This window comes from Monodon monoceros, unplaced genomic scaffold (assembly GCF_005190385.1).
Source record: "Monodon monoceros isolate NGI ecotype Baffin Bay Population unplaced genomic scaffold, NGI_Narwhal_1 Super_Scaffold_13, whole genome shotgun sequence".
In the NCBI taxonomy this organism is placed as follows: domain Eukaryota; kingdom Metazoa; phylum Chordata; class Mammalia; order Artiodactyla; family Monodontidae; genus Monodon; species Monodon monoceros.
The window spans coordinates 70,910,923-70,929,462 of NW_021703769.1; the positions used below are offsets into that span (position 1 = coordinate 70,910,923).

The window sequence follows — 18,540 nt, forward strand, 5'->3', positions numbered from 1 at the left end:
ACGGGTTAGAGCAAGTATTGACCTCAAGCAGCCACTCGGGCCATGGCCAGGTCTAGGTTCAGGAGATAGCGCTGAGGCAAGCCTGCAAGGCGGATTCAGCGGAGCAACCCCTGCCTGGCCCAGACAGTGTGGGGCCCAGGCCAGGCCCAGGCAGGCCCAGCGGTGGGGGAGGAGAGGCTTGGTTGGGTGCAGAGCTTGCTCCTGGCCATTCTGGTTTCCCTCGCATCTTAGGCAAATGGCTGCCTCCTGTTAGCCTCAGCCTCTCCACACGTTGGGGGCTCACGGGCTACATCCTGAGAGTGAGATGACAAGCCAGGTCACCACCCACCTCTCCTCGGGGGCTAGGAGGCTCTGGTCCAGAGGAAGAGCTGGGCCAGGGCCAGGACCCAGGCGAACCAGGGGAGGTAGGTGCCGGCTTCTGGAACTAGAATCTTAGGCACTTTGCCTTGTGGCCATCTGGGGAGGGTGCAGGTGTTGGGGCCCAAGAGGCCTCCCTGGGGCAGCACAGCTGGACCCGAGCCAGCGAGTGCCAGTCACCAGGCTGCCACCCAGAAGTCGGCATGTCGTGCTGCTTGGCTCTGCCGCCTTCTCAACACATTTCTGCCCCTGTCTCCCAAGGGGGCAGATTTTAAAATTCCATAAACCCTCAGGCTCCCACCAGCAAGCTCTGGAAGGGGATTTTAGGCCTCTGGGAAGAGGGCTGCAAGGGCGGCCTGGGGCTGGACTGAGCTTTTGAGGTTACACATGGAAGCTGCCCTGGGAGAGGACGGGCTCTCTCAGCTTGCTCTAGGCTTGAAAGAGAAGACAGAAACCACCTGGGAAATCTTATTCCCTTTATTCTCTTCAACTATTCAACATGACCACCAGTGACACAACACTGTTATTGACACACAACACTCAAAAGTGGGGCCTCTCTTCACTCCAGGGGGGACAAGTCAGGTGAGTGGGGCTTCCCTCACGGGGGCACAGGAGTCGGGGCTGCTCACCTGAGGGGCGGGTGCCATGGAACCCACCTCTTGGTTGTGATGGTTTCGAGTTGCCCCACCATTCAGGATTCATGCCCATGCTCCCTTCTGACCTCCATATCCATAGCAGTTTCAAGTTTCAGCCTAAGCTCAGATCAGTTTCTATTCTCCCCTCTGCTTTCACCAATGACGCTGTGACCCTGTGTCGCACTCCTCCACGAGGGCACTTCTTAAGAGTCAGGCTTGCGTGGAGTTGAACGAGAGGGTTTGGCTACGCTCTGCCTTCCAGACCCAGTTCTGGTGGGAAAGTGCCACGACCCCTGGGCCTTGGCCTGAGCTGGTCAGAGGGACTCTGGACACTGCCACCGCCCCCAGCCTGTTCCCTGTTTAGTTCCTCCCAAGATGTAGCTTGCTCTGGGAGGAAAGTACCCAGCTAAAAGAGTTTGGGGAGGTGGGCAACAGAGAACAGGTGATGCCCCAAAGGTCTCTGACTCTGCCCCCTTTCTTGCTATGAAACCCCAGACCCCAACTAATCGTGTCCACATCATCCATTCAGTACCGGAGCCAAGACCTCTGGCCCTCACCCTACAACATGCGAGCACCCTACTACATATGCTACACTCTAGTCCTCAGTTGGCCTTCAGTCGGCCTTTGACCACACTGACCATCTTCCCCTGGACTGACCCTGGAGCCCCAAGGGCTCTCCAGGACCCTTCTGGAGACAGATTCCTCAGACCTGTTTCTGAGAGGATCTGCTTCCAGCTTTACAAGGGGTTTGTCTCTACAACTGAAGTTTCTTTCTGCTGCCATCTTACAGGGAAAAAAACCTGCTTGGAGAATCGTCTCCTCTTCCTCAGTCTCAGAGGGACACCCCCTTGGTCCATGCTGTCAGTAGAGGCAGGCAGCCTTCTTCTCCCCTCTTGGTGGTGCTCTCTGACCTGGCACTTGGGTGGGGCGGGGCTTTATGCAGATGTTAACAAGGGTCTCCCCGTAGTCATCCAAGGCCTGCCTTTTCCTTCTCCCCAGCAGGCCTCGCTTCTTCCTCCTACAGCGTTCTATGACTTCGATCTTTGAATTTGAGGGTCATCCCTTTGGGAACAGGATAGACGAAGGGTGAAGGACTTTCACCTTTTGAACTTTTAGGTAGTGGAATCAGAGGTCTCTTCCACAAGTTTGTAGGAAGCTGGGTCACCCTCTCCAGGGATGTGACTCCTCACCTGGCATCTCAGTCCTCTTACTTCAGGACCACAGTGCGTTACAGGGGCCAGCGTGGGGTCAGTGGGCACTTCCATTGAACCCAGCACTGGACGGAGTCCTCTCCTTCTTTAAGGGTCTCTAGGGTTAGGGGATGGGGTTCTTGTTACAGATGTTTCAAGAGTTTTCTCTCTCCAACCATTTTAGAAGAAAACAGTCTGTTTCCCCTGCCACACACTCCCAGTCATGTGAGCGGGTTTGGCTGGGTTAATGAAAGTATGTCACTGTGTGTGGTGTGTGAGGACTGGAGACAAGCCTGGCCAGGGAGTGCGTTTCTCATCCTTCCATTTCCCTCTGAAGGTTTCTGGCTAAGGAGGAAAGGAGCCAAGTGGGTGGAATCTGTCCCTTTGCAAGCCCACAGTCGGGCTGGGTTGTTAACAACCTCAGAGGGCTCCAGGTACCAGGGTGAGGTGGTCAGGTGGTCAGGTCTCCATATATACTCTTCAGGGACCCACGGTCCAGTCTGTGGGGCGTTTGGACACCCATCACAGTGTGCGGGCTGGCTTGTCCTGCTAGCAGCCTTGCTAACAGCTCAGATGAAAGAGTGAGGTTTAAAATCAGGTTGCTGGCTAATCAAAGCTCTCTATTCTGTCAACTTGCTGTCCCTCGTTGCCACAGAGAGCCCACACATAGCTCTCTTGACTTGGAGAAGTCTGGGGAGGATTTAACCACACACAGGCCTTGAGTCTCTGAAGGGCTTTATTCTTTGGAGGTCGACTAGCAGCGGTTCTCCCTCTCTGACTGAGGACAGAATCTGAGGAAATGGGCTGCCACTGCAGCAGGACTGGTGGCAGTTAGATTTCAGGAGAAGCCTCCTGACAGTGAGACCTGAGAACGTGGCAGGAGGGACCCTCCATCCCTGGAGGCCTCTGAGAGTAGACGTCCCCAGCTGGGCTGGGGAGAGGGGAGTCCTACCTGCTTTGGGGGTGGGGGGAACCCTCATGGCCTGAGCTGGGATCTGCTTGTACTTGTAGTTTAACAAGCTCCTGGAGACGGGAAGACTGGGCAGCCTGGAGTTTGTTGGGTTCCATCGGAACAGTTTCTCCACCTTGGTCTGCTTTCCTCAAAGCACTATAACCAACCCCCTACTCTTCCTCCCTAATTTTTGTGGTCTCCTTATACTTAAAGCTTTTATGCACCCCAAACTTCAGCCTTTAAAAAGGCTGGATTTTTTTTTCCTTCCCCATTTTTGGGTTCTTTCTGATCAGGAATTCCATGGGCCTCTTCCTTTCACACACGCAATCATCTAAGACTGCCCTCGTACCCCAAGAAACCCCCAGTGTCCTGAGCTACACCTTCTTTTCCTAGTTCCTGGGTCATTTCTCCTCTGTGGATCTGAGGGCTCCTCATCACTTATTTTTCTCCTCTGTTTTCTTCCTTTTCTGGTTCCACCCCATTCCCGCGCTCCTCCCCAGACGAGCAGTTTCCTCAGTGTAATTGTCCACGGCTCTGGGAGAGAGGTTCCCTCCCATACTCCAAGGGGAGAGAATGCAAGTTCATGGGAGGAGCAAGTTCATGGGAGGTTCTTCTACACCTTCTAAGGGTCACTCCTCCCAAGTCAACGCCATTGTCATATTCCCTGCACTTCCCTGACCCTATAGTTTCACAAGGATTTCAATACAGTTTTATAGAGTTGTCTAGAGACATATTGGGACCTCTTCCTACAATTAATAGGGCTTTTATCCACTATGGTTTATAGGGTTTTTCTGCTACAGACTTAAAGGGCTTTTTTTTCCTACGTATTTATAGGGTTTCTAACCCAACAGTTTTTCTCTACTGCCTTATAAGTGGTTCCCACCAACAATTTTAAAGGGTTTCTCATCACTGATGTAAAAGCACTTTTTTTACCCACCATTCTTTGTCCTCTGCCTCGCTACAATCTGAAAGAGTTTTCCTCCTTTCCCCACATAATTTTTGGGGAGATCCAGTGTTCCTCTCAGGAGAGAGAGGCCCCTGGTCTCCAGACCCATTTCACAGGGTGACCCCTGGGTGGCAGCTCCTATGGAGGAGGAGGGCTGCGACTTCTGTGAAGCCGTCTCCACACTCGGGGCACAAATAGGGCTTTTCTTCCGAAAGGGTTTTGGGGCTTCCCCCTTCCACGTGGCTGCTGCTCTCTGTGGGGATGGGGGCTTCCTCCTCATTTTCCTGGCCTGTGGACAGGGTGGCTGGCTCTGGGTGGGGGTCCTCAGGTTTGGGGGACTTTTCTTGGGTATGGGTCTCCTGGTGCCGGATGAGGGCTAGGCGATCGAGGAAGGAGGCCCCACAATCTGAGCAGCTGTAGGGTCTGGCCCCCAGTGGGCTCCTGAGGTGCTCCAGGAGGACCGAAGAGCTCTTCCCCAGCTCCGGACTCTTCTGGGGTTTCCCACCGGCGTGGACTTTCTGGTGCAGCAGCAGCTCGGAGCTGAGGCCAAAGCTTTTTTTGCATTCGGGGCATTTAAAGGGCTTTCCACTTAGGAAGGGACTGGGCCCTGCCCCTTCCCCTAGGCCAATCCTATAATCAGGAAAGAGAAAGGGCTTTTCATTGCCGTGGGTGAGCTGATGTTGAAGGAGGACAGCGCGATCCAAAAAGCTTTCTCCACAGTGGGAACAGATGTAGGACTTGGAGGACAGCAGACCCAGCCTTTGGCTGAAGCTCTCCTGCCCATCAGGCATTTTAAAGGGCTGTCCTGGGGGGTCAGCTCTGCCCTCCGCTGCACCTGGATAGGAATTTCCTCCAAAAGGGAGCCTGGGGGGTCGAAACTGAGGCGGCTTGGGGGTGGAGTGTGCAGGGAGGCCATCTGAATTTTTGTAGGGGTTTTCTCCAATATGGATCCTCTGATGCTGCATGAAAATGCCCTCGTCATTGAACCCCTTTCCGCAGACGAGACACTTGTGTGGTTTGGCTCCAGGGGGTGGGGTCAGCAGGGCAGGGTCCCCGAGCCCCAGGAGGCTGTCGCCCTGAGCTCTTCGGGCGGGGGTCTTGCCCCTTTCATGGATCACTCGATGCTGCTCCAGCTCGTGCGCCTCCAAGAAGGCCTTCCCGCAGTCGGAGCACACGAAGAGGTTCTCATCCATGTGGGTGCGCACGTGCGTAATGAGGTTCGAGCTCTGGCTGAAGCTCTTGCCGCACTCGGGGCACTTGTAGGGCTTCTCGCCCGTGTGCGTGCGCCGGTGCTGGATGAGGTGGGAGCTGCGGATGAAGCTCTTGCCGCAATCGGAGCACTTGTAGGGCTTCTCGCCGGTGTGGATGCGCTGGTGGCGGATGAGGGTGGAGCTCATGATGAAGCTCTTGCCGCAGTCGGCACAGATGTAGGGCCGCTCGCCGCGGTGGATGCGCTGGTGATTGATGAGGTTGGAGCTGACGCTGAAGCTCTTGCCGCACTCGGGGCACTTGTAGGGCCGCTCGCCCGTGTGTGTGCGCTGGTGCCGCAGCAGCGTGGCGCTCAGCGTGAAGGTCTTGCCGCACACCGGGCACTTGAACGGGTCCTCGCGCAGGTGAGTCCGCTGGTGCTTGATGAGGGTGGAGCTGTGGCCGAAGCTCTTGCCGCACTCCAGGCACTCGTAGGGCTTCTCTCCGGTGTGCGTGCGCTGGTGCTGGGTCAGCTCCGAGCTCTGGATGAAGCTCTTGCCGCACTCGGTGCAGCGGTACGGCTTCTCGCCGGCGTGGATCTTCTGGTGCTTGAGGAGGTTGTGGTTCTGGCCGAAGCGCTTGCCGCACTCGGGGCACTTGTAGGGCTTCTCGCCCGTGTGGGTGGCCTGGTGCTGGATGAGGTCCGAGCTGCGGTAGAAAGCCCGCCGGCACTCGCCGCACTTGTACGGCTTCTCGCCCGTGTGAGAGCGCTGGTGCTTGATGAGGTTGGTGCTCTGGGTGAAGGCCTTCTCACACTCGGTGCACTTGTAGGGCTTCTCGCCCGTGTGCGTGCGCTGGTGCTGCACCAGGTTGGAGCTCCAGCTGAAGCACTTGCCGCAGTCGGGGCACTTGTAGGGCTTCTCGCCCGTGTGCGTGCGCTGGTGCTGCACCAGGTGTGAGCTCTGCGTGAAGCTCTTGCCGCACTCGGAGCAGGTGTTGGGCCGCTCGCCTGTGTGGATGCGCTGGTGCCGCAGCAGCTTGGACCACTGGCTGAAGCTCTTGCCGCACTCGTTGCAGATGTAGGGCTTCTCGGCCCCGGAAGGGCGGCCTTGCACCAGCTCCCGCAGGCTGGGCTCGTTGGCCGGGACCACCGGGGGGCTGTTCCAGGTGGTCAGAGTCCCCCACTGCCAACTGGCCTCACAGGCCTTGGTCCAGTCAGACGGGGTCGGGACTACCTCGGGGGTTGGGGGGTCCAGAGGGGTCTGGTGGTCTGAGGGGCTGGAGTGACCCAGCGGGGCCGGGGGGTCCTGTGGGACTGAGGGATCCTGGGAGGGTGTCTCCAGGGGCATCTCTGGTGGGTCCTTGAATTCTGGACTCTGAGTTGGATCTCCCAAGATGACCTCCTCCCCAGAACTTTCCTGCTGAGGGCTCTCCTCTTCGTTCCCACTGTCGGCACCTACAGAGAGAAAGGGAGTCTCCAGCCCCCATTTCCTTTCAGAACACGGGCCGAGCATCACTTCCCTCCCCTGGGTTTCCCCCAGAGTCTGCGCCCCTCCCTGAACTGGGGCTACTGTCTTGTCAGGACCGCAGTCCCTTCTTGTGTCCCTCACCTCGATGAGCATCGTCGGGGCTCAGCTCAGGACCCTGCAGATCAGGGCCCCACAGCGCTGCCTCGGGCTCCATCCCAGAACTCAGGACTGCCCAGTGCTCCAGGGACCCTGGGGAGGGGAGGGGAGGGGAGAGAGCACACCATGGGAGCTGACCTCCTGCCTTCCTTTACTCCCCCAGCCCCACTCCCCCACCTGCCCACCCCCCAGCCCCTATTTCTCCTGATCTGAACTGCAGTCTCCTACCTCCCCATTTTTCTGGGCATCAGTTCTCACCGCGCCCACCCCCCTCCCCCCAACCCGCCCCCGCAGGCCAGATTCCTGCTCCAGATCTTAAGATCACAACTAAGCAAGTAGGTGAATTTAAGAGTGTAATTAAAAGCTCATCAGTCATAACCCTTTGAACCCACACTGGGGGCTGGAGAGGTATTATCTGACACCCACAGGGGAAGCAGGCTCTCACCCTACCCCTCTGATGCCCAGAGGCTGGGAAACCTGTTATTTTGCTAATCAGAGGAAGTTCATTAAAGACTCTAATTTTCCTCCTTAATGGGGCTGCTAATTGGGACCAATAAACTTTCCTTATGAACCCCATAGACAACCAAGACTGCCTGGAACACTTAAAGAGTTAAAAAAAGAAAGTAACCACCCTGATTTCCCTGAGGGGACAGGGCCCTCCAAAAGACTGGGGCACTTTCCCCTTATCCAAGCACAGAAAGACGGTCGAAGCTCGGGCCAGAGGTAGGGAGAGGGGGCAGTTTAAAGCCATCGGGGGCTTCTGCAGGAACTACCTTGGAGGGAATTGGAAAGGAAAAGAGAGGCGGGATGAGTGTGTGGAGATCACCTGGCAGCTGACAGCTAGCTGACACAGTGCCCGCTGTGCTGTCCTCATTGTCGCACCCCATCCTCCCCACAGTCCTGTGAGGAGACCCAGGAATCAGGCTGTCCATTTTCCAGATTAGGAAATCAATGCCCAGGGAGATTTCTCCAAGGTCACAGGCTGGGAAGTGGCAGAGCTAAGACCAGATATGCAAAGCTCTGTGTCTGGCTTGTCCCAGCCTCTAAGAGAGGGAAGTGACCTTGAAAGTCATGTGAAACTCATAAACGTGGGCAGCTGGGGAAAGAAGCTCAGACAGAGCCTGCTGGCCATGGGAACCGGATGGAGAAATTCCTGGGATCAAGAGGTTTCCCTGGCTGTAAAAGGAGAGGTTGGATCCCGACAATCTGTAGCTGTGAACTCGAAACAGAGTACTCCCCACTGAAGGCTTCCACTACCACTCCCATCCTGGTACCCCTTCCTCTAATCCATCTTCTCTTTCGTTACTGCTGTATCCCATCCCTAACACGTAATAGGTGCTCAATAAATTTTGAATGAACGAAAGATGAATGAATGAGATGCCCCTTGCTCCTAGAAAACCTGTTTGGTCCAATGCCTTTAAAGGGGATGGCAGCAGAGGAGCAGGAGTTCAGAGTAAAACACAGGCAGCTGTCACTCCAGAGACAGTCATATGATTCCATGATGAGGGAACAGGGCCACAGGAGCTAAGTGCTAGGAGGAGAACTCCCAAGAGAGACCCTGGGGAGGGCCTGGGCTTTGAGTGGCCATGTGGGATGACCACTGTGTGTATGGGGGCGGTGGTGCAAGGACTTGTGAGAAGGCAGCAGGGTGGTGACCAAAGTGAAGCAGGAGCTAGCTGAAGCCTGCCAAACAGCAGTAGGAGAGAGAGGACTTTGATGTTAGGAAGTAAATGAACTTCTTCATCTCCGCAGCTCCTTAGGCTATGAGAATCCCCCACCCCCATCTGTAAGTGTCTTTGGGAAGGTGGAAGCAGGGACTTCTGCCAAGCTGGGGGCTGCCTGACTATGTTGAAGAGGCCTGCTGTGTTTGCTGAGGACAGGTAAGAATTTATGTACCATGATCGTCTCTCGAGAAATTCAAACTCAGCGATCCAGGGTAGAAGGGAAGGGGTTAATGACAAGGCCGACATGGAGTATCAAAGTGGGGAGAACGAGGGAGGCAAGAAGTGCTTGGGCCTGCAGCGGCCTCGACCTCAGGCCAGCCCCACTGCGGAGGGAGGGAGGGAGGGAAGGAGAGGAGGAGGCTGCCTCACAGAGAGGTGTGGAGAGCGGCCCAGGGTGACCCTGACATGGAGGCAGCCGCGGGAATACAGCCACCCTGGCCCCGGCCCCCCGACGCCCACACCAGCCCGGACCCTGGACTTCTGCTCCAGCCGGTCCCCACGGCCCTCCTTCTGGCTCCCAACCCCGAGCCTGGCATCCTCCCCTCCTCCGCCCGGGGCACCCAGGATTCCCGGCTCTCCCGCGGCGCCCCGGCCCCCGGCCCGGCCCGCCAGGCCGAATTCCCTCTTCCCAGAATGCTCACGCCCTCCCCTCCCCCACAGCCAGACCCTCGCGCTCTTCCCAGAATCCTCGGCCCTCACGGCCCCTTCCCGGCCCCCACCCCTAACCCGGGCGGCCCGGGGGCGGGGGAGGGGGCTCAGTCCCGCGCCCGGCCCCTGCCTCTCGCGCCCCATTGTTCCCCGGCGGCCGTCCCGGGCCCTCCGGGCCAACCCCCCGGGAACCCAGGCGCCCCCAACTCACGGCTCTGGGGTCTGGGAAAGGCCGGAAGGCAGAATCCAGCCCCAGGGGACTTAACCCCTTGAATGCCCTGCCTCGGGGGGCGGGCTAGATGCCGAGGACTCTGGGGTCCTTCTCAAGGGGTGATCCCAGGCTGAGGACCCGGGGACCAGTTCAGGGTGACTGGGACGGAGCAGGAAGTGACCCCAGCTTCCCGGGCCCCTCTAGCCTGGAGTCAGAGCATCAGCTCTATGGGATTTAACCCTTTGCCTCCCACAGCCTGGGAGAAAAAGAGGACGGGAAGCAGGGAGGTGGCTGAGACGACGCCCCTCTCTCCGTCTCCAGTGGAAGCCAGTTCTCGGGGGAACCCAGATACCAGTGAGGGCCTCCGGATTTATGGCCACCCTCCATTTCACAGGGGCTCCGCCTGCCGCTCCCAGAAAGCCCTATCTCAGATTTGTTGGCTGCTGGTCTCCGGGGCCTGCCTTTGTTGGGACTCAGACCCAGGCATGGGTCCTGGATGCCTGGATTGTGGGGTGGGAGCCAGGGCTGGCAGGACAGACCTGGAGACGGAACATCCTACAGACCAAAAATGGCTTAGGTGAAATAAGTAGTCACAGCAACAAGCATTTGGGCTGAGGGGACCAGCGCAGCCACGAGAGATTTGTGGCAGCCTGTGTCCCTAGCCCCAGCCTCACTGGGAAGTGTGTGCTGGCCCCTCTTCCCCAGTTAGCTCCCCTCAGAGGAGGAAACTGAGGCCCCGTGGTGGCAGGAGGGAGGAGGGCAAGAATGTTTCCCAGTAGCTCCAGGGGCACCCAACTCAGAGCAAGAGAAAAACCCTGGTGGCCTCAAGTCCAGGTTATCTAGGCCCCCAATTTTTATAGCCTTTTTCTCTTTTCCTCCTCATCACAATCAGTGATTATCCCCATTTTACAGGAGAGGAAACTAAGGTGTGAGAAGTGAGGGAACGTGCTTAAGCCATGCCATTATTTCAGTTTAACACATTGGTATATGAAAGCCTATTATTTCTGGGCACTGTGGGGAACATAACGGCAGGGAGACCTCGGAGCTGAACAAAAATTGGGCTTTCTACCCTCAAGAACTCAAGAGGTTTGATTGTGTGTGTTTGTGTGTGTGTGATAAACACAAAGGAATTACACATCACATTCACAAAGAGAATGTGAAAAGGGCTATCTGTCCAGAGATGTGAGGGAGTGAGGGGAGGAACAAGCTGTCAGAAATTGCTAAGGGGAGGCAACTCCTCTGGGCCTACATATGCGGTTTAGAGAGTGTGACCAGCAGAAGAGGCCCTGCTGGCCCTGCCTCTGCTCCTTATCAGAGCTGTCTCCTTCCACCTTCCCTAGCAGGCATATCTCCATCTTATCCTTGGCTTCTGTCACCTTTGACACCTCAGTCAAGCCTCAGGGCCTTTGCTCCTCCTGGCCCCCCTTCCCCTGCTCTGTTTCTCGAAGCACGCATCACCTCTGGCACTGCCCTCCCCTCCCGCACACACAGGGGTTAAGATCTGCTCCATCAGGGCAGGGGCCTGGCCTCTTGTAATCACTGCTGTCTCCACTGCACCTAGAACAGTAATGGCAGGTAGTAGGTGCTCAGTGTGTGGAATGAAGTCATCCTTCTGCCTCTCCCATCTGTTTCTGGATTAATCCCTAGGCTGGACAGATGGGGTAGAGTTGGGCAGAGCCTCCACTGCACAATCACATTCATTCCCAGACATCCCCACTCTCCCCTTTGCTCTGAGGGACAGGTGAGAAGGAGGCCGACTTGGGATCAGAGAGGCTTGTGGGCAGATCCGGCCCTCAAGGCTCTCTTCTGCCCTCCCAGGGCTGCAAAAGCCTGACCTGGCCGTGGGGCAGTAAGTCGACAGGAAAGCTGTACCCTGGAGGCTCACAGAAGAGTTGAATTTGGCCTACAAGGTTTTGGGGTTTTTTAAAAACTGAATTAATTGCCACATTTAAAAATTGGTACATTTCACATAATTCAAATTTTGGAAAATCCAAAGATGTGGCAACATCACCCAAATTTTCACATGGCAACAACTGGCTGGGCGGTAGCTTCCTTCTTTAGAGGGGCACGGGCTTTCCAGTTTGTCACAATCCTTGTCACTCCTCTTGTATTCCCCAACCGTGAGGCTGAAAGGTGGTTTCAGTATGTTAATCATCTTTCACTGTTGATGCTCCAGCACCCACTTAACTGTAGCTATTGATTCTGTACCCCTTGATCTGTGTCTACCAGGTTCAGAGTAATAAATAGGATGATGTCTGCTGACGTAGTTCCTTTGATTACTCACTACATGCTGGGCACTGTTCCAAGGGTTTACATGTAGTAACTCCATGAACCTTCAAAACAACTCATGAAACCAATATTATTATTATTTGAGGATAGAGTAAGTCACTTGTACACAGCTTACTAGTGACAGAGATGGATTCAAACCCAGGCATGCTGACTTCAGAACCATCAGGGCTCAGGTTGGCTGCGTGTGTGTGTGTGTGTGTGTGTGTGTGTGTGTGTGTGTGTGCGTGTGTTTCTGGGACCACAGGGTAAGCCTCTCAGCCCCGCCATTCTCTCCTCATCTTGCTCCACAAGCTGGAGAGAGGAATTGGGAAGGGCAGGGCACTCCGGATGGGCCAAGCCATTTTCCAGAAAGTTTCCTGTCCTGCTTCTAGGGCGGCAAAGGGCGCTCTGACTATAGACGACAGTGTGCTGTCCTGTTGCCTATAGTCAGCTGGCACAGTGGCCGTGAAAGAGACCCTCCTGGCAGGGGAATTCCTGGAAGGATGAGGATTGGATTGACTCCCTGCCTTTCATGGACAACCCACCGCCATGTTCTTCTTGGTCACAGCTCACGAGCCTCCCACATGGCCCCTTAATACAGGGCCTTGTGCCCCGAGGCCCAGGTTGCTTTGAGAGCAGTGAGGTCCTGGAGGTAGATCCTGATCCAAACCCTGCTCCATCCTCACTGCCAGTATGATCTTGGGCAAGTCACTTTGCCTCTTGGAGATTTAACTTCCTCTTCTTTGGAAAGAGGATGAGCCTTGGTTTCCAAGGGACAGGAGGGTTAAATGAGATGATGCAAGAATTTGGAGCTGACCAACTCTAGCCACGTCTGCCTCAGTCTTCCTCATCAGAGGGCACAGCCCTCAGCCTGGTGGGCAGGAGAGCCAGGAGTCTGGAAATCTGGGTAATGTCCTGAGTAATCTGGGAGGACTTGGGGCCACGACTAGACACTCCAATCCCCCGCTGTATGGATGGGGACGTTCTCAGGGCAGGATGCAAGGACTGGGAAGGTGAAGCTGGAGGAAGCCACTCACCTCACCACCCCAAGCACCTTGTCACCAGGACAGCTGTCTAACCACAGGCAGAAAGGCTGCCAGATGCTGCCACCAGGAACGGATGGGGCCTTCTTCCGCGGAGATGTGCATGCCCACAGGGAACATTGGGAGCTGCTATTCAGGAACGTGGTTCACAAATGCGGGACAAGAGCTGGGTCTGGGGACCTGGAGGTCCCTTCCACCTCTGAGAGTCTGAGATTCCAGACTCAGGAACTGCTCAAGTGCCAACGGTGGCTCCTAAGGCTTTGTCACAACAAGTCCTTCCCTCCTGGTGCCTCCTGACCACCGTGTCCCCTGAGCTCAGAACCAAGTCCTTCCTTTACATTCTCTTCCTCAGAAATCTCCTGTTGCATGTGGTCAGTTCCAAATCCTTAGCTGTTAGCTGCCCAGCTCTGCCCCATCCTCAAAGCCTTAGCTCTTTCTCTCCATCTGCCGAACAGACCCGTCCACTTCGCCCTCATCCCAGATTCACCGGCTCCTTTTCCCTACACGATACCAAGCCTGGGGGGGTCCATCTTCTGTACCCCTTAGCCAGTAGGTCCTCAGGCCTATGGCACCCCTGCTGAGTCCATCCAGCTCTTCCATCCGCCTGCCCCAGGCCACTGCAGCCCCCTGGTTCTCATTCCTGAATTACCACAGTGACTTTCCAGCCAGCTGTCCTGCTTCCAGTGTCCTTTACTTCTCCCCACCCATCTGGTGCCCATGGGTCTCCCCAAAGGCACTGCAGTGTTTGCCCTCAGAATGACTCCATGGTCCTCATCCTCAACAGAGATGGTTTGTTTGTTTTTTTAATTTTTGGAAATTACGGAACTTTTCTATTTTTATAAAGTTAAAATAACTTTGATTAAGCTACTGAAGACCACATATATCATTGTATAAATAAAATTAACTTATATATTAAGTAAATGTGTATATTATATATATATGTGTATATTATATATATATAATACAAATGAAGAGAAATGAAATCTTTGTATACTGTTTTGAAACCAAATATTTGCATTAAGGTATGATCTGAACTAACTCTAGTCGCTAAGCTTTCAGGGCCTCAGTTACCACCTCTGCAAAATGACATGGTCGCTCAGATGTTCTCCAACCGCAAGAGTCCGACTCTGTGAATAACTTTTGTGTATATCTTGACTATTCTGGGGAGTTTGCATAAGTACCTGGAAAGAGTTACTTCTGGGGAGAAGAAGTGAGAATCTGAAGTAAGAGCAAGACTTACCTTTGTAATCTTTTGTTCTGTTTGATGATTTCCAATTTAGAGAAAAAAAAAACCAACCACTTTTTTTTTTTTTCTTTTGTGGTACGCGGGCCTCTCACTGTTGTGGCCTCTCCCGTTGCGGAAGAGCGCAGGCTCCGGACGCGCAGGCCCAGTGGCCATGGCTCACGGGCCCAGCCGCTCCACGGCACGTGAGATCCCCCCGGACCGGGGCACGAACCCGCGTCCCCTGCATCGGCAGGCGGACTCCCAACCACTGCGCCACCAGGGAAGCCCACAGCCACTTTTTAAATGGAAGGTTAGGAGTGGAGATTGCGGGATTAAAAAAAAAGTTGATTTCCTTTTCAGGTTTGTACTAATCCGAGTCAAATTAGGTCGATTCAACTGATTTCCTATCCACATGTGACACATGGACTAACCTTCTGGAGAGGTTCCCATCAGCCCTGGGAACAAATGCTCTACTGGGGCCTAAGCAAGGGAAAGAAGGTTGAAGACAGATGGAGGAGAGTATTATATTGTCACACACATTAAAATTCTTTTTTAAAAATCGGGAAGCTCTCAAAAGTTTGAAGCCTGATTCCACCATTGACATCCCCCAAGGAGCCTAGAACTGTGCCTGTAGAACAGTGAAGTTCAAACCCCCGAAGGGCCTGGCCCTATCTGAACGCAGCCTTTCTGCCTCCCTCACAGGTAATCCCCACCCTCCCACGTACCAAGGGCTCCACCCCACCCATCCCCTGACCGAGTAAGGGCTGTCCTGCTTCTGGGCCTTTCACCAAACCCTGACTCCCTCCCTCTGCTCTAAAGCACTTCCCCTCCTCCTGTCCACGTAGCTGAGTCTGGTCTGTCTGCAGGGTCCTGATCAAATACCAGCCAATGTAAATCTAGGCCCTGACAGTAGCTCACATTGAGTAAGCATTTTACAACTTATACTTTCATTCACATGAAGGCATTTGTTTCTACCTTTGAGAGGCAAGTATTATCATCCTCTTTTTACTCACAAGGGAATGGGACTTCAAACAAGTCAGATAACATGTTGTAGGCCACAGATCAACTGTGAAGTCTTGGATTTCCCAGCTTTAAGACTGGAGCTTCTCTCCTTCGAAATCCAGCTAAATCCTTCCTCTTCCTTCCCTGACTACAGTGTCTCCTAGATAACTGCCCTCACCTTTGTCTGGCGGTCTGACCTCAGGGATTCCTAAGTTCTACTTAACACCTTTGCCACATCTGGGTACCCACTGTACTATTATTTATTTTATATGTTTCCTTCAATTTGACTCATTTTTCTTTTTCTTTTTTTGGCCACAGTGAGCAGCTTGCGGGATCTTAGCTCCCTGACCAGGGTTCAAACCCAGGCCCCCTGCCGTGGAAGCACAGAGTCCTAACCACTGGACCACCAGGGAATTCCCTGACTGATGCCTTCTGACTGCTGAGAGGTTCTTGTTTTGCTTTGTAGGTCTGTTTATTTCCAAATACAGCTTCATAAGCAGAAGTATGAAGTCAGAGATATGCAGCCTTTCTCTAAGATTTATGTCCTCAGATATTAAAACGACCCCTTTAAGTTGGTACCATAAGGGAGATGAGGGAACCTGGCAGTTGTGTTTGTTTCTTTATTTGTACCTTGCTTGGTTTCAACAAAGACTTGAAGCATTGCAACAGGTGCCTGGCATCTAGTAAGCCTCACAGCCGCTAAAACGCTGGCCATAATTACTGACAGTAGCAGTAGTAGGGTATCATGATCAAGATAAAAAATAAAATGGCAAAGGGAAAATAAGGGGTGAAATGATAACATGGATCCAGGGTTGGTATACAATACATATGTATAAAGCTCTGTTTATAACTACTAAAAGCGGGTTACAGATTTGCTGTGCTTTCTAGAGGCTGAAGCAAAGATTGGTTACAAAACTCACGTGAGGTTTGGGAGAAAGTTCTCCGGTGAGTCCTCAACAAGATGACATTTTGAGATGCCGAGGGCCATGTCTTCAACCCATCCCCTAATTCTGGATCCAGTCCAACACAGAGACAGATGGCAAACACAGCTCCGACGGGGCATGATAAGCAGCATGGCTGCCATAAATGCAGCCGGGTTTAAAGACACTATTACAAATTACGCATCCCGCTCATAATCCCAATAAGGGGATTAACTACAACATGCATCTTTGGGCTTTTTTGGGGGGTTGACAGATTAGATACACAGTACCTCTTCCTTGTCGTCTCCAGGGGCCATTCACAAAGAATGAAACATTGGTGGCCCTAGAAATACCCAACTGATAAGAAGATGGTTTTGTTTCAAGCTTTAAGGGGGATAGTATTTGGAGGTTTTGTTTGTCTGGTTTTTCACCCTTGAGATTTGATCACTAGATTTGGACTTCTACTCAGGCTTCAAACTTTTGAGAGCTTCCCGATTTTTTAAAAAGAATTTTAATGTGTGTGACAATATAATACTCTCCTCCATCTGTCTTCAACCTTCTTTCCCTTGCTTAGGCCCCAGTAGAGCATTTGTTCCCAGGGCTGATGGGAACTTTTTACAGGGGCAATCAAGCTGCTCTGGCTTACAGCTGTTCTATCTCCAGATCATCTGTCCAGCTTTCTTCCCCTTTTCTCAGATGTCTAGGGCCTATAACCTCAGAGGGCTCAGGTTTGACCTCCTTCCTTCCACTTTAACTAATATCTTTTTTTTTTTTTTCCAGCCACACTGTGCAGCTTGTGGGATCTTAGTTCCTGGACCAGAGATTGAACCCAGGCCCACGGCAGTGAAAGCCCCAAGTCCTAATCACTGGACCGCCAGGGAACTCCCACTGATATCTTTTGTGCCAAGCATTTTCCATGAGTTATTTTAGTTTTTGCCATAACTCTGGCCCATGGCTATTACTGCCCCTATTTTATGCTGACGAAGTGGAAGTTCAGAGATATATGAAGTAGCTTGCCCAAGGTCACCCTGTTAGGTAAAAGCTGTGATTATTGCAGTCTGATAGGACTCAGTGTCCTTCCTCTTCCCTACACCATGCCATTGTACTCAAAAATCATCTATTTGATGGTCTGGTTTAGAATTCTAGCTGAGTTAAACATCAAGATTCCTGGCCGTTGGTTTGTGTTACTGATATCTTTCCCCTCTTTTGAAAATTGGGATTTCATTTGTCTGTCTTTTGTACCTCTTCTCCAAGGAGTCAGGTGGCTTAGAGCTCATTGGCAAATTTTCTCATTTTCTTCGTCCAAGTCAGATCAGACGTGACTTAGTTCAAAGCAGCATGATGCTTTCTTAAAATCTCACACCTCCGATATCAGGTTTCAATTTTCTCTCACCAGTGTTGGTTATAAAACAAACCTCAGGGACTTTCCTGGTGGCACAGTGGTTAAGAATCCGCCTGCCAATGCAGAGGACATAGGTTCGATCCCTGGTCCGGGAAGATCCTACATGCCACAGAGCAACTAAGCCTGTGAGCCACAACTACTGAGCCTGCGTGCCACAACTACTCAAGCCTGCTCACCTAGAGCCCGTGCTCCGCAACAAGAGAAGCCACCACAATGAGAAGCACGTGCACCGCAACGAAGACTAGACCCCACTCGCCGCAACTAGAGAAAGCCCGCGTGCAGCAACAAAGGCCCAACGCAGCCAGAAATAAATAAATACAATAAATAAATTTATAAAAGAAAAAAACCTCGTAATGCAAATAAAAACAACCATGAAACACTGTTCTTAACCTAAGAAGTTATCAAATGTAAATAGTCTGATTATATACTTTGTGGAGAAACAGACACTCTCAAACATGATTAATAAGAGGATACATCTGCACTGCCTCTTTGGAGGAAGGAGAAATTTGCTACACTGATCAAAATTCAAAATGCCCACACCCTTTGACCCAACAATTCCATTTCTAGATCCTACAGGCTTGGTGACACGTGCACACAAAGACGTATGCACAATCATACGCACTGAAATGTTGTTTTTATAGCAAAAGACTGTGAATAATCTACATGTCCACCAATAGGGGAACTGATTAAATAAATTATGGCATATCCATATAATGCTATACTCAGCAGCTGTGAAAATAAATGAACTAGTTATGTACAAACTGACTCGAAACATTCTCCGAAATATGTTGCTATGTGAGGGCTTCTTGGTGGCGCAGTGGTTGAGAATCCGCCTACCGGTGCAGGGGACACGGGTTTGATCCCTGGTCCAGGAAGATCCCGTATGCTGCAAAGCAGCTAAGCCCATGCGCCACAACTACTGAGCCCATGTGCCATAACTACTGAAGCCCACACGCCTAGAGCCTGTGCTCCGCAACAAGAGAAGCCACCACAATGAGAAGCCCACGAACCGCAACGAAGAGTAGCCCCTACTCGCCACAACCAGAGAAAAAAGCCCGCGCGCAGCAACGAAGACTCAATGCAGCCAGAAACAATAAATAAATAAAATTTTAAAATTTATTTTAAAAAAATGTTGCTATGTGAAAAAAGCCAGGGGAAAAGAAAGTATCTACAGTGTGCTATCATTTTTATGTTTTTCTAAAAG

The 18,540-nt window shown here is 52.7% G+C and overlaps 1 protein-coding gene across 1 annotated transcript; it reads right to left on the reverse strand.

The window, feature by feature from the left end:
* Positions 1–713: 713 nt before the first annotated feature.
* Positions 714–7,031, reverse strand: ZNF629 (zinc finger protein 629). Its single transcript, XM_029219492.1, has 2 exons — positions 6,879–7,031; positions 714–6,724 (listed from the first exon to the last, which is right to left on the reverse strand). The coding sequence occupies exons 1-2, from the start codon at positions 6,949–6,951 to the stop codon at positions 4,191–4,193; spliced, it is 2,607 nt and encodes an 868-aa protein (XP_029075325.1). The 5' UTR covers positions 6,952–7,031; the 3' UTR covers positions 714–4,190.
* Between the last annotated feature and the right edge of the window lie 11,509 nt (positions 7,032–18,540).

What these genes read in the sequence shown, in the direction of transcription:
- ZNF629 (XM_029219492.1), bottom strand. Translation starts at nt 6,951, where the DNA reads ATGGAGCCCGAGGCAGCGCTGTGGGGCCCTGATCTGCAGGGTCCTGAG. An exon ending in CCCCGACGATGCTCATCGAG is followed by an intron (nt 6,725 to 6,878) that starts GTGAGGGACACA and finishes TTCTCTCTGTAG; the next exon opens with GTGCCGACAGTGGGAACGAA.